Source organism: Beauveria bassiana (genome assembly GCF_000280675.1).
Source record: "Beauveria bassiana ARSEF 2860 unplaced genomic scaffold BBA_S00001, whole genome shotgun sequence".
NCBI lineage: Eukaryota > Fungi > Ascomycota > Sordariomycetes > Hypocreales > Cordycipitaceae > Beauveria > Beauveria bassiana.
Window position 1 is genome coordinate 1816762 of NW_007930836.1, and position 15571 is coordinate 1832332.

At 52.6% G+C, this 15571-nt stretch overlaps 4 protein-coding genes across 4 annotated transcripts; 3 read left to right on the top strand and 1 right to left on the bottom strand.

The window, feature by feature from the left end:
• Positions 1-1488: 1488 nt before the first annotated feature.
• Positions 1489-1950, top strand: BBA_00590 (uncharacterized protein; the record flags this gene model as incomplete). The annotated part of the gene is made up of 1 exon (XM_008595687.1): positions 1489-1950. One exon carries the CDS (start codon positions 1489-1491, stop codon positions 1948-1950), a length of 462 nt encoding a protein of 153 aa, XP_008593909.1.
• A 1885-nt stretch (positions 1951-3835) lies between these two features.
• Positions 3836-5773, top strand: BBA_00591 (mucin-like protein; the record flags this gene model as incomplete). The annotated part of the gene is made up of 2 exons (XM_008595688.1): positions 3836-3865; positions 4208-5773. 2 exons carry the CDS (start codon positions 3836-3838, stop codon positions 5771-5773), a joined length of 1596 nt encoding a protein of 531 aa, XP_008593910.1.
• A 1439-nt stretch (positions 5774-7212) lies between these two features.
• BBA_00592 (vacuolar protein sorting/targeting protein PEP1) lies at positions 7213-11854 on the bottom strand (the record flags this gene model as incomplete). Its single annotated transcript, XM_008595689.1, has 2 exons — positions 7213-7843; positions 7896-11854. The coding sequence occupies 2 exons, from the start codon at positions 11852-11854 to the stop codon at positions 7213-7215; spliced, it is 4590 nt and encodes a 1529-aa protein (XP_008593911.1).
• Positions 11855-13619: 1765 nt separating this feature from the next.
• Positions 13620-15378, top strand: BBA_00593 (uncharacterized protein; the record flags this gene model as incomplete). The annotated part of the gene is made up of 2 exons (XM_008595690.1): positions 13620-13922; positions 13990-15378. The coding sequence occupies 2 exons, from the start codon at positions 13620-13622 to the stop codon at positions 15376-15378; spliced, it is 1692 nt and encodes a 563-aa protein (XP_008593912.1).
• Between the last annotated feature and the right edge of the window lie 193 nt (positions 15379-15571).

Below are 15571 nucleotides of genomic sequence, written 5' to 3' on the forward strand. Positions count from 1 at the left end.
AACAGCCTTTGACAGAAGCTTAGATTTCTAACTGTGTGTGTGACTTGATTATGACAGTTGCGTAGTAGTTTTTTGTGCTAATCAGGTGGCTTAGTTATCAATAGACAGCCTAGCCGGGCCCATGTGGTTCCTGACTAACTGTAACAGCGTCACAATAGTGACTGAAGAAATTTTTTCTTTCCTAGAATAAAAGATAATTCATTATCCTCGAGTATTGATTTATTAATAGGACCTTGTCGAGTGGCGCAATGTTTATCGGTTAAGTTCTCGTGACGGTGAAACCTGAAACGAACCATCTCGCCACGGCAGATCAGCAAAAGGCTAATCGTTGACGGGCATTTTTGAGCCACGTTGGACGAGAAGCTTGTCCATGTGCCGAGTTGAGAGCAGAAAGAAATGGCGTTGACCCGCTCCGTAACTTACGTTCAGTCTCCCCTGTTACCATCATTTTATTAGCAAATCGTACTGGTAATTACTGAGGATTCTACTTTGTATTATCGACGAGTATCCGTATTCTTCGACGCCATCTGAGCAGCCCGGCCAGCAAGGGTCATATCAGCATTACTACGTAATGTCTCCAAGCCTGCAAGTGATCAGCGAAAAAGCCACAGAATCCACAGAATCTACGGAGCAACATAGGGGGCACATTTGGCGCCTTGCTATTTGCCATTGTTTCTCTCCGGCCTCCTCTTGGCTTTTCCAATCTCCAGCGGTGCCGCCGCCCACCTCCCCACCCATCTAATAATTGGGAGCCTGTAACTATCCGTAGGCTGTAGAATGGGGCCAAAATGAGCAACTCGGCAATTCAGTCACCTCAGCGGCTAAGAGAAAGCAACCCTGACATGATAATGGGTGTGAATTGGGCGCTTCTGCACAGGGGCCTCGCAAATTTGGACGACGACGCAAGCTTGGCGGACTGAAAAGTAACCCATAATTAGAAGTCTTGACGACCAGGCAGGGGTCGAGGCCAAGGCTACGGGCAGGCAATACATCTTTGCTATAGCTCCGTCGGCGTGTATATGTGCGTATGACTGTACATGTTGTCAATGGTTGAAAAAAATATCGTGGGATTCCTGCCCGTGGACTCCTTTTCACGTTCTTCTTCTCACCTTGTAACTATCACCACCAGAACAAAACAAGACGGACCGTTGGAGACAATCACCTCTGCAAAGAACACTAAACCCTCGTCATTAGTTATACTTTGCAAGGGCGTCCTTGGCTAGCGTCAACCTGTGTTCCTGAGATAACAGCAGTTTGTTGTTGCGCAAGAGTTGGGCATTGCGTTTGCGTTTGTTCAAACGGACCAATCACACGTGCCATTTTCCTCAGACCGTTCATGCGGCGGCCCGTACTTTACACCTAAACACCATCCCGAGCCCCTTCTTCTCTTACAAGCACGACGGCAAGCTTTCGAATCCCAGCATTGAAGTGGACGGTTTCCTTCCCAACGCTCCGGATCCAGGAAGGTGAAAACCAGGGACAATGATCATGGCGACCGACCGCGACGACCACTTTCACGGCTTCGGGACGAGACCAGCCGGAACAAACACCACGACGGTCACGAACGACATTAGCAACCACCACAATCGTGCCGGTGGCCGCTCAAAAAGCAGCTCCCTCCTACCCTTTCGGCACCACGCCTCGAGCTCTTCGGAGGACGGCTCAAGCTACCGGCACAACGGAGGGCGCTTCCACCAGGGCCGCAAGCTGTTCGACCGGACGGCCAAGACGCGAGGCCATAGGAGCATGGCTAGCAGCGGCGAGGGCGGCGGCGGCGTGTGGCGAGAATACCGCCGCCATGCTCGGAGTCAGTCGTCACAAGGCTCCGGCAGCGGCACCGACGAGCACTCGCCGACTGACTTGACGACGTCGTTTTCCTCCATGACCAAGGAAGAATTCGAGGCACTACCCGCCACGATACAAAGAAAGGTGAGCCGAAAATTGATTTAAGCGTTTGTCATTTCCTGAGATTTGTTTGTTTCTGGTGCAGCCAAGACGACGGCGATGCTCTCTCCTTTGACCCCTCGTGCCCTCTAAGGCTTGCGTGCTTCTGCCGCCAAGTGGCAGCGAAGACAACAAGTGTTGAAGCGCGAAGAAACCAGGCGCGAAGTGCAAGAAAAAGAAGAGCACGGAAAGAAAGAAGAAAAAAAGCAGAAGGCTTGCATCATGTTTCAAAGGACTGCTGCACGACTTTGGCGGGCAAACACACAGACACTAGCGAACGTCGCTCAACCAGATTGTGGCACTGGGGGAAACGAGGAAAAAAAGCAAAAAAGAGGGAACCCTTTTCCGCGGCACCTTTGCTTTTTCTTGTTCGACTAGCGAGTGCTGGGCAAGCATAAAAAGAAAACGCCTCGGAGCTAGGCATTGTCTGCATTGATAAACTGCGTTTCGGCGTCATCTAGCTCGGCTCGAGTCTTTTGAAAGGGTCAATTGATGTGACAAGGGCGTGCGTGCGTGGGCAAGGGATCGATCCATTGCGCCTCTCGGTGACAATGATTGTGATGGCGGCGGCAGGGATCGTCGCGGGGCTCGCATTCCAGCTTGAGCGACGTGGCTTGACCAGCGCGACTTGTGGTAATAAATTGGCTTTTGCGACCAAAACATGACGGACTTTTGTTTTTGTCAGGAGCTTTATTGCCGAGCAAGGGAGCGATACCAAGTATTACGTGCCAGTGCTTCTCCGCACGCGTCGTCCACGTCGCAGTCACCGCCGGCGCCGGCGCCGCAGCATGTACAATCAATCAGCCACTCGACCTACTTTTGCTGCACTTGCGCAGCACCAATCAATTCGGATTCATCGAATTCCGTGAGCACATATACGTCCGCACAAGTGTGATTGACGGGTATCCACGGAGCACGTTGGCCAAAGCAAGTATGCCGCCGCCACGTGTAGGGGAAAAAAAGAAACGACTCGCCGGCGCGCCTCACAAGACAACAAGTAGTCTGTCAGTTTTTGCTTCTTTTTGCACAAGTACTGCCAGCCTCGTTTGATCAACGTGCTGCCCAAAGGGTTGAGGCCACCGTATTTGTGTGCTGATGCATTCGGAGCGAGACGAGGCAAGAGTGCAGGAACGCTATCAATTGCAGGAAACCTGCTCGATCGTGGCATCGCGACCTGGGACGTACAGCAAGCATTCGGGCGGCGCGACATGTCAGCCTTGCCTCACCACCTGTGGATTATAGAGTTGTTGTTTTTGCCCCCGGAAACCACAATATGGATTACTGTCCTGGGGACCACATTCGCGTATCGATGCCCATTCCAGCAAACGGCCTGCTGCCACGTCCGTTGTGGGGTGAGAGGGCGTTGGTTATTTCTTTTCTTCTTTTCTACTCCGTATCCTTGGCGGCGTCCACGCAGTATTACCAAGACGGTTCATGGTGGACTGGCCCCCCTGCATCTGCTCCCTGTGCGTGCAGTCTAGCAACAGCCACGTCTCGTCAACATGGTTGATGTCAAGAAAACAAGAAAACAAGTCTGCTCCGAGTGGTTGTGAGCACTTTTTTAATTTATTCTTTTTATTCTCCGACTGCGGCTGCAAGGTGGCTCCGCATGGTTGCGTCGACAGCAACAAGACCCAAGCAGAAAAAGGCCTCTAAATAGGCCGCATGCTGTTGCACTCCCCGTGGGGCGACGCTACAGGGGCCGAGAGCCTTGGCGTCCACTGTTTGGTACCTGGAGCTAGCGTCGCTCTCGGTTTAAAATGCGTTAAAATGCGCTGAAACAGACCGTTAGGTTCGCACCGGGCTAAGGGTGCTCGCCCTAGACGGCAAAGCGCTGTATCAGTACATTCAAAGCCTGGTTAGCGGTGTGCCCCTCCTGTCCAAGCCCACCATGACCGCTGTTTTCTACTGGAACTTGGGGGTACTTTGTTCACCAACAAGTTCCTGGTAATTACGTCCTCCAAACCCTCACAATTACCTCCACAGCCCTCCTCTTTCGTTCCAGTATCGAGACACGCCATTCCTCTTGCAGCGCAGGCCCGGTTCTGTTTTATATTGCTAGACACGCCCATTTCCTTATATCGCTTCATCCCTGCCCGTCTTTTCTCCCGCTCGTTTGAAGCGTCACCTTTTTGTTCTTGCCCCTCCCCGCCGTCCTCTTCCTTCCTCTGGCATAAGACACCAAGCTTGCGGGAGCACCACTCTAACAAGTCTTTGTCCTTAATTACTGACAATTGGCTTCTTCTCCTTTGCCTTGCAACAGTACTTTTCTACTCTCGAACGTCTACGATTCGCCCAGGATTCTGACACCGAAGACTCGGATTCTACGCCCTCAGTTTCTATCGACAATCTCCCCAAGCTCCATCCTAATATTAACCCTGCCGCCTCTGCCACCGCAACAATCACTCCCTCGGCCGTCGCCGCTTCCACGACTAGATCACTCCAAGACAGCCGCCAGCCGGTTCGTCTTACTGTGCTCTCCAAGCTGCCCTCCGAGTCCACCCCCTTCGCCTCGCTGCCCCGGCGTCCTAGATCTGCCCTGATTCGCCAGCACTCCAGCCCAGCCTTTGACCGACACACTACCACCGCCACCAAGCTTGGCTTGGGCATAATAAATAAATCCAACGACGACCACCCTTCGTCGCTGGCATCCTCCCTACACGGCGTCATTCTGGATGCCACTGACCAAGCCCTGATCAAACGTGGAAAACGTCACGTCCAACTCAACGCCCGCCAGACCAAGGGTCACTTACACGGCGCCGCCTCCTTCGACCAACTCTCCCACAGGATGCATTCCCGCACTCCCGATGCCGCCTGGATGGACGGCCGCCTCAAGGAGACGGAAGTCTCATTGTATAACAGCTTCCGTTGGCTGGAAGACGATACCGACCTCGATCTGCGTCTCGACCTTGACGACTATCACATCGGTCTTCGTGAAGACCTCACCCACCGCAAACACCGCCCCGCCTCCTTCCGCCACAAGCTCTCCATTTCCTCCAAGGCCACCTTCAGCCGTGCCTCATCATCGCTGAGTCGTCCCACCACAAATGAGGCTTCTACGCCTTTTGGCGGTTCAGTCTTGTCACTCCAGAACTCGCCTGGCTACGGCCATGTTCGCAGACGCTCGCGGGCTCTTTCATTGATGTCTGTCACCAAGCAGCCACCGGCCGAGGTTACTACCGCCGCCTCTCCGCCGCCCACCATGGATCCGGCCGCCCACTATCAGGACCCCGAAGCCCGCATGAAGCTCCGCGTTTACCTCGCCTCGGCTCACAAATTTGATGAAGCCGTCGAGTTTGGCTTTCCTTCTACCGAGCAACAACCTCAGAGCCCGTCCAGCCCGCCTCAACGCGTCGATTCGCTGCCTCGCAACGCAGACCGTGGCGCTCACCTCCGCATGCAGACCCTTGTCGAGGACAAGCGGTGTTCGCTCTATAGCGACGAGGCCACCACTACGGAGCCTGACTCGCCTCGCACCCCCGATACGCTGGAGAGACCCTCTCACCCGTTGACCACCACCGCAGACCAGGATCGCGAAACCGCCAAGCTCGACTATACCCAGGCGCACGCTTACTCGCGGGAGATGACGCTACGCATGACCCTGACTCGGCCAGACCTGCGCGCCAATGAGGCCCATATTTACAGCTGGCAAAAGCTCGCGTCTCCGACCACATCGGAAGGCCCCCGCTCGCCGCCCGGACTCAGGACCGAGGACGAGCTGAAAAAGGACAGCATCGAGCGACAACTAGCCGCCATTGACCAGGAGAATTTGCTCTACCCCGAGCAGAGCTCAATGAAGCGCTTCTGGAATCGCGTTCGTCGCTCATGATTTCAACAATCACGCAATTTGCTCACAGCTTGGTGCATTCCCGCACAAGACATTTTGCTCAAAACACTGCCACCGATTCACGCACTCACGCACACACACGCCCACTCACACCACACTTGGCATGACCACACACATTCTTATTATGCAAAGGAAAACTGTTTCACTTTTTGCACTTTAGCGTCACAATCGGAGAGAAATCGTCTTGATTTCCCTTCACATAAACTCTATTTCCATCTTCTGTTTCACCATCATCTTCATTTTGTTTTACACTCTTTCAGACTGCATTGGGCGGGTACAGACATCGTTTTCTGTTCATCTCTATCATTTGCGGTTAATGACATTCATGGCCTTCAGGGGTTCTTTCTTCATTAAACAAAACTTTGGTTCTCCTGTTGTTTCTTGCTTTATACCCATTACTGTACAATTTTTACCATAATCTTGCTCTCTTTTGAATCCACTTTGGTAAGAAAATAATACAATACATATACCGAAAGCTACACATGATTCATGTTGACGTGAATGGGTCAAAGCCGCATCGGAGGTAATGTCATGCAGTGTCTGAGCGCTGTGAAACATGTGAGAATGTGTGGTCGTTTGGTGCATACAGAGATGAAAAAAGGAAGAAGGATGGAAAGCGGGGAAGTTGAGAGGGGAGAATAAGAGCACAAACGCTCCTCTTGACGAATTGGCAAACATCTTGCCAAGGAAGTCGATGCTCGAGAATTGTCAAGCCAGGCCAGACTATACGGTCAAGCGACCCCTTCATGCTGCTGCGGCGTGCATGTTTTCACGAAACTTCTCTCTCTCTCTCGCCCAAGTTTAGGTGGAGGTTGTCGGTCATCTCAACAGTAACGGGCGGGCGGGAAGAACCCATGTGATCGGCACACATCTCCTCGAAGCGGGGGAGATTTATGCAATCTTTATTTATTCTCTTTCCCTCCCTCTTGTTTCGGGCTGTTTCCTCCGAAACAAAGACGAGTCACGAGGCACATTGAACAACTAGGAGATGCCCTTGCAACGACGACGACGACGGAGGGTTTTGGAGACGCTCAACGTGAATACATGCAAGTATGTCCGACAAAGAAAAGAAGAAAAAAAGTGCAGGCTGCTCTGCGCAGCGTGATTCCCCGGATAAGACGGCCTCTGTATCTGTATAGACGGGCGTGTTATGTTGTAGAGGGACATTTGACATTGTTGGTCAGTCAAGGCCTACACAACGCAACAGACTGCATCTTTTTCAGTGACAATGAATGATAATGATGTAGGTTTATATAAACGGCTGAAATTACATTCCCGCGACGGCAATTTCTCCGTAGGCATCGTATACTCCATCACCGACCTAACCCAAATACTCATTTCAACACTTCATACAAAAAGAAACAGGAAACCGTTTTTTCTACTACATACACACTTGCCAACCTGCTTCTCAACCACTTCATCTATACATCCTCGTCGCTGTCCTCGCCCAGCAGCTCCCCATCATAGTCTTCGACGCGCGAATACTCGCCTCCGCGGGCAAAGCTCTGTCTCGTCGTGAAGCGACGATTCCAGCTCCTGCCACCTCCGGCACCACCACCTCCCGCGCGCTGGTATGCACCAAAGACGGTGCGCCACACGCTGGCGGCCAGCACCGGCAGCGCCGCGGCCAAGGCGACGACGGCGGAAATGGCGATGACGGGATATTTGATCCACGGCTGGTCGCTATCAAACGTCGCCGCCGACGACTCGCCGAGGCGTATCTGACCAAACTTGCCCGACCAGTTGCGGTGCACGTACCAGCCGACCGCGAGGGCCGCCGCAATCGGAATCACCACGGCAAAGAAAATGGCCACGCCCGACGCCTTGCGCTTCCTGGCCACCTCCCCTTCGTACCCGGCGCAGTCGTGCTCAGTCGACGTCTTGTCGTACTCTTTGCCGCCCTCACACGTCGTTAGCTGCAGTCGGCGGTAGCCCGTGGGCTCAAAGTAGGTCGTGGCATTATTCTTTTCACACCACTCCTTGCCAGATAATGGCTCGAGGCCCTTGACCAAGACGCACTGCCCGCTATTGTCCATTTCAAAGTTGTAGGCACTAAAGAACTAGTTAGCTTATTTGACATTCAATGTTGCATTGCGGCGCATACCATTCATAATCGCGTCGACTGCAAGCGCAGTTCTCCTTCTTATACAGACGCTGAATGTCCTGCCCATTGTAGCAATTTCGGTCCGGCTTCTTGCGCAAATATTTGGCGACGTGACCGAATACACAGTCATCGTTCAGCATGGGGTGTTTGGGAGACCAAAGGTCATAATCAGTATCGCCGCCCTCCTTTCCAAGGCTGCCAAGCTTGCAAACCTTGTCGGTGAGGCCAGTAAAGTCGAGGTTGACGGTAAAAACTTTGCCCGACTCTGATCTGCACCAGAGGAGAAAATTCCGCGAGGTGCCAGACGAAAGCGTAGTGATGTCGAGCACGGTGACTTTGTCGTCTGTGAACTTGTAGTCCGTCCATGTCTTGCCCTCGTCGGTGGAGTAGGATACAATGTTGGTGCTGGCTTTATTGTCATGTGTGGCACGTTCTACTAGCACAATGATAGATCCTTGGTCGCCATACTGCCAGGTCCAGTGTCCTTTCTTGACGTTGCGCCAGGTGATACCGCCATCGGCAGTCATAAACGTGTCTGCCTCTTTAATGTCACCGAGGATAGAGCCGACATTGCCGATGCCAAACATGAGTCCGACAGCAGTAGCGGCAGCAAAAGTCTTGCGCTTGTCATCGCGCTCCGTGTAATGGTGAAGGTGGAGGGCGCAAGACTTGTCACCCTTGGAGCTGCTGCAAGAGTATGATTTGCCATCGGCATCCTTACTCGGAGGAGCCAGGTAGCCCCATTCGGCACCATCGTTGCGAGAAATCTTGGTCTGGATCTTCTTGGTCTTCTCCTCTTTGCCAGGATTGGTAACAACGTTTATGAGCTCGAATCCTTCCAAGCCTGCAACCTTTTCAAAGTCGACGTATGGCGTATCATCGCAGTTTACGTTGGAGGCGCTGAGCACAAAGGACGTGCCATTGGAATTGCTCTTGATAATGGAGCCGTATTGGTGGTCTGCGCCGTCATCCGTCTTAACAAACAGATTGAGAGCATGCGTGGAGCTGTCCAAAGCTGTGTACTCGCTTTCGTGGCCTTCTTGGAACTTATAAGGGAAGTGCGCATTCTCAAAATGCTTGCCATCGACACTGACCAGAGGCTTGACGCCTCCGGTCTTCTGGTCTTTCTCAGCCAAGATGATGTATTCGCTCATTGTGATGAAGTTGCTTACTTCATTGTCGAGCATGATTACGTCCTCATCGAAGAAGTCATCGCTGGTGATGATTGTCAAGGGAGAGTCTTCATTCTCCTCGCGATGAGCGAGACAGACAATTTGCTTCTCAGCACGGATATTGTATTCGGAATTGCCGGTGAACTCGCACTTCTCGACATACTTACGTAGCGTACGCCAGTCGTCGCCACGATCAGTCGAAATAGAGGCTTTCAAGTAGCAGAACTCTTTGCTGCCTACCTTTTCGCACGTCTTGCCAACCCAAAGGATCCAGTCCTTCTTGTCCGGGTGGAAGCTGAATGGGCCATCCTCGAATGGCTCTGAGGGAGCCGTGAACGGGTGAAAGCTTTGTCCTCGATCAATAGTGTAAAAGACTTTGCTATCTTCAACGGTAGTGAAGTAAACCACATCGTTAAAGTACTCGTGAGGAAAAATGTTCTGAATTCTCTCTCCCTCAAGGATGCGCTCCCATTTCTTGCCGTGGTCAGGCGATCGCCATAAACGGTCGTCGACTTTCAACTGGCCACCGCTACCCTGCTCAGCAGCGCGCACAATGACTGTCTCATCCTTTGATGAGCTCGCTTCGCCGCGCTCGAGATAAAACTTCTGAAAGTCGTTCAGGTCGGTGTCAAAGTCATTCTTCTTGTGGGAAACGCCGCCGCTAGAAGGGTCGGTATCGTCACCCCCATCCTTGCCGTCCTTGCCATCGTCTTTGCCGTCGTCCTTGCCATTGTCCTTTCCACCATCCTTGCATTCGCGCTCAATGGCATCGTCTTTCTGCTCACCGTCTTTCCTCTTGCACGTGTTGCCGGGAATCAGTCGCCAGCCCGAAGACCCCTTGAACGACTTCTCATCTCCCTTACACGAACCTTCCGGGATAACCAATGATCCAACTTGCTTGCACTTGGTGTGATCTTCGGAGTCGCGCTGGAAGTTGAAATCGCATTCAAAGTCGGCATCGGAGCATTCGCAGTCCTCCGTCTTGGCTATTGGCTCCTTGAACTCGCTCTTGATGAAGCAGTCTGCCGTCTTCTTTCTGCGCGTAAAAGACTGTTTGTGACCCATGATGCACTGTGGCTTGCCATCAGCATCGACGCGTGCATGCCATTCCTCCATGTCATCATCGCCACACTTTCGTTCGTGCAGACCCTCGAAATCAATGGCAATGCTGTGATATTCTCCCTTATGAGAGCCAACAAGAAGAAATTTGAGACTGGTAGCATCCTGCACTGATGTGAGAAACTCAGGTCTTATCTTTAGATCATCCGGGAAAGAAACAGTGTTCCATTTCTCGCCATGATCTAAAGAAAACGAGAACTTATCGATGTCGGGCTTGTCTGAATCTTTGACGGCAACAAGAATCGAGCCGGAGTCGCCGAACTCGTACTTGTGCTGGCCTTCAAGCGCCTGCTTCCAGGTTCGACCAGCATCGTCGGAAACGTATAGATTCGACTCCGAAGGCCTTTTGAGCGATTTGCCAGTATTTCCATTGCCCATAACCAGACCAGGCGCGGGGCTGGAAAATACACGGCCAATATTGTCTAATTCGGTGACCGAATGCAAATGAATTGTGTCCTCTCCGGCTTTGAGGGATTCAAAGGTTCTGCCGTCGTCGAAGGTGATTTTGCTGACCAGGACCTTTGTTTTGCCGTGCTTATCAACATCTGCTCCGTTTTCAACGGTGTTGACAAGGTAGACGCCCTGGATCCCGCTGACATTTTCGAAATCGACGTGGCCCTTTCTGTCTCGGTTCGTGTACGGCATGTTCTCGGTAAAGTATGTGCCATTGGAGTTGCTGGTGAACAAGACACCCATGGGTCTAGAGGGAGCCGAAGTCATGACATCGACCTGGATGCTGTAGTTTGTACTCTCCAGAACGGTATAGGCGCCTTGGTTGATGGCATGAGAGTGCTCGTGGGAGTCCGAGCTAGGAAATATGGCGCGATGCCACTTCTTTGTGTCATCAGTCACATAGAGAGCCATCTCGTCGCTTCCGGCCGAGCTCGTCGCAACCAAAAGATAGCCCTTGATGATTGCTATATTGTTGACGCCACGAACGGGCTTGGTGATGTCGAGATCGGGTTCAAATTCTTGGATTTCCCCTTTTTCTTTCTTGAAGAAGTCGTCCGAAACGACGAGACGCTGTTCTTGTCTCCGCGGGGAAAGCTCGTCACGGATAATGCACAAAATTCTAGACTTGTCCAGGTCGTTGTCGCCGGTGCTAAATTCTAGCGACGATTTGGCCCACCAACAGCCAGCTGTATCTTCACGTAGCTTGTCAACAGTCTTGAAACCGTCGGTGGTATAGATGGCCACTTCGTCGCAAAATATTTCGTCGCAATCCATGCCGTTGAAAATTATGCGCTTCGGATCGGCGGCGTTGAAAGTCAAGACTTCAGGCTGGAATCGACTCGGAGGCGCTTTAGAGTCGAATTTGGACCAAGTTTCGCCGCGATCCTGCGTCATGTAATGCTCTTGGTGAGCAGTCAGAATAAAGGCCGTCTTGGCTTCGTGAGGATGTATGATGAGCAGGACGGCTTTGCCCTCGTCGACGTCGCCGACCCTGGCCCACTGAACGCCAGCATCCTTGGACCAGAATATGTTGCCGGTATCGATGTTATGCCATATGACCGAGTCGCTGTCTTCGAAGTAGTTGATGTTGCGAGGGTAACCCTCAATTTTGGAGGCGGAGATGGTGGGCTCGTCCTTAGCTAGGGCAAATGTCCAAAGCCAGGAGAGCAAGAGGACACGCCACCAAGGCGCAGCCAGCGGGCCGCAGATCCTCATTGTGACAGAAGAGCTGGGTTTTGTTCTAACATATAGTTGTGTGAAAGGCGTGTGTTTATGAGTAGTGATTGCACTGGCCGATGGGAGCAATCGAGCCGATCATCGGGGAAGTCGGATAGAAAAACGGCGATGCGGATTGCGTGTCCAAGCCTAACTTGAAGCTCGTTGCGTCAGAGGACGTTTACTGATACAAGCCAGTGGACCTGTGGCTTGCGCGGCTTTCCTTGCAGGCAAGCACACAAGCACAAGGCAGGGGCGGGAAGACGTGGCGCAGGTGGTACTGTGGCTAGCGGCTCCACATGAGCTTCTTAGCGCTTTGGCCGCTGAGGCAATGAGGACTCGAATTAGGACGAGGAGGACGCGGGTATAAAGATCAACGCGCAAGATTGAGTATATAGACTTGTTGATTGATTCTGTTTACTTGAACTCTAGTATTCACATATATTCTTTCTGCCTGGAGAATATGACATGCTTCTGTCTTCGTTTGTTCACCTTGCTTCCGCTTATTTCTATTCTCTGTTGTCCTTGAGCCGACACCTCTGTTACCACCCCTAGCACAAGTCGAACACAGGACGGAAATAAAGATTGAATATAGACATGGCTGACTGATGCATTGCTTTAGTGCCAGAGTCAGCGGAAATGTTTACCAGTACAAGAGATACTTAGCTTCCCTACGTTAGTGGCAGCGTAGTCCATTTTGTTCAGGCTAATAATGTAAGTACGGATACCTTGGGCTTATACAAAAGTAAAGGCGGCGATCTGCCAGTGTGGCGGGTCCCTACCTACTAATAACTACGACATCGTGGTAGGCGATAACCCGAGGGTGATGATGATTGTGAAGAAGGTATGCTACGGCGATTTCAGGTAACATCATTACTTGTACGGAATTCTGCAAGGGCTTCCATATATTTAGTTGCGCACTTGTATCTGTATAGCCCAACTGCTATGAGCGCAGGCGGCTGTTGTAAACACTTATGTGCACATATCATTACGGAGTAACTATACGGAGTACTTGCTGATAATATTTAGGGCAGCGAGCAACAACTGGGTACCGTGGCAACCAGCAAACGCGGCTGGCCAAAACAAATGCCGATACGCGCTGCAGAACAGGACAGGCAGCGCAACAGCCACGAGACGGACATGAAATCTATCTTGCTGCTTGCGACTTATATGAAATCGGAAGATTGTAAATCGAGACTTTCTATGGCGTAAACACTGGAGGGATCAACACGGAAGAGGGAGGTCATGTGTGCAGGTTGGCATGTGCTGGTACTTTTGCGCACCATGCATTTGCAGTGGTGTGGGCGAGCACATTAAGTAGGTAATCTGTAGGGAGAGCCTCTTTCCAGGGGTTGTAGCGGGACATTGCCCCCTCTAAATTCCCCTCAGCAAAGACGCCTTACCAGCGCAGGTTTGGGCCCACTGCTGTACCCCTCGTCAGTAATTAAATAGCTGCCCAGTCCCTGAGACTCCTGGGTGGGCCACGACCGCCGAAAGCCTTCTGCGCCCACGCTTCCACCTGGCGCCTCTGTTTTGATGTTTTGATCCCTGTTTCTCTCCATCTCTCCATTGAATACTGCCTCTGGCTGTTCGTTTCACCTTCTCCCTTCAAGACTTGTCTGCATTCCAAAGCCAATACGTGCGCAACTTCTTCAAAGCTCTGTCCCGCTTCGCCACGAATTGCTGAGGTTTGCTCTTCGCTCCTCGAGCTCCCGCCATCCTCCTCGTTCTCTTCCACCGATAGCCCCCCTATTCGGCATACACAATGGCAGCCGTATACAAGCAGTTTTTGGCCTCGCCGAGCTCTTCCCTGCTCGCCGACAATGCCTCTCTGCATTACATCACCACCCTGACCAACTTTTCTTGTGCTACCGACATCATCAAGCACCTAACGGCGCTGCGCAAACAGGTCACCAAGAAGCAGGAGGAGATCCTCAGCCTTGTCGAGGGCCAGGATGCCATTGTTGTTGAGGTCAACACGGCTCTTGAATTCATCACTAGTGGTGGCGTCTATCTTCCCAAGCTCGATGACAACTTTTTGTCGGATCGCACCGCCTACGTTCCCATTGTAAGTTCTACTGCCTCTCTGACGGCTCAGGCTTGCCTGCTGACGCTACCCGCTCGCAATCACCTAGACACACTTTGTTTCCTTCGATGCCGACGGCAAGATTGTTCAAATCAGACAGCAGTGGGACCAGGGTGCTCTCCTCAAACAGCTCGACATCGTTGGCAAGACTGGTCGCAACTGGCCCATCGAGGACAGCCGTGAGCAGCTTCGACAGCTTCAGTCCTGCCTCAAGACCGTTGGCAAGAGTGCTCAGCAGGCCTCGAGCCGTAATGATGTTGTCATTCGTACCCGCCACAACTCAAACAACGCTGTCCGCGACCCCCATGCCTCCCTCAACCTGTACGGAAGCAGAGAGGAGCTTGAGTCGACCCCTCTGAAGGCCGCCCCCATGCCCTACGGCGGCCATCGTTTTAATCAGCGCTCTGTCGTTGATATAATCGGCGACGAGCCCGAGGACAGTGAAGCTGGTCACAGTCGCCACCGCTCTGTTTCCCCCAGCAAGGCTGGCTCCGGCAAGAACTTCCAGCCCTCCCGTATTTTTGATGGCAAACAGGACCCCGAGGAGGTCGAAACTCCCAGGAGGAGCGATAAGTTCATCAAGCCTCACCCTACCAAATACAACCACTTTGACTTTGTCGACGGCTCTGACCCCAAAGACGCTCCTGTTCGCGGTGTTGACCTAGACCAGCGCCCTAAGTCCAAGCACGATAGCCAGTGGTCTTTCGACGACTTTGTTACCCCTGCCAAGGCCACGGCCTCCAAGGGCATGCGCTCGCAAGATGTTCAACACTGGAACCCTGAGATGCAGTTCTCTGCCGATCCCGCAGAGCGCCACCCCGCTGGCAAGGGTCGCCGTGATGCCGAAACTCACTTTGAGCTCCAGGATGATGGGGAGAAGGACGCCCGCCAAGAACGCGTTGGTCTTCCTCGCGGTGCCATGCACAACGAAGGCCAGAGTCTTTACAATGATAAGCTCTTCGATGAAGTTGACCCCACCCCCGGGCCCAAGCGAGCTCTGCAAACCGTCACCAACCTCAAGGATCGCAGCAAGGACTTTGATCCTCATTTTGAAATGGCTGACGAGTCACCATCTCAGCCCCCGCGAACCCAGAATGCTCCCGAGGGGAAGAAGAAGATGGCCAAGATGATGGACCACAACTGGGAGGTCTATGAGCAGTCGCCCCTCCAGGAGAACAACAGATCTCGCCCTGTTGCGGCCTCTACCGGCAAGAGCCAAAAGATTCACATTGCTGGTGACGGCATGGGCTCCAGAAAGGGGGCTACCCACGACGAGGCGGACACCAAGATTCACATTGCCGGCGATGGTATGGGTGGTCGTAGGGGTACTTCGCGCGCCTGGATGACTGGCGGTGATGAGGACGAGAACGAGCAGCCCAAGGCACAGCCACGGGGTCGCGGCGCTGCGAAGATGACGGAGGGTGTCTGGGACTTCTAACCGCGCCGCCTCGCAAAAAAAGTGTTATTTGATTTGGCAATGGCAATCCCCTGATGCCCTGCATCGTCGCTTTTGCCTCTTCATGTGCCTCACTACGAATAATGTCTTTAAAAGGTGGGCGCCAGCACTTGTTTGTGATCAAAGCCTGCCTGCTGTTGGAATTTACTATTGTCTTTTTGTAACTCCGCTACCT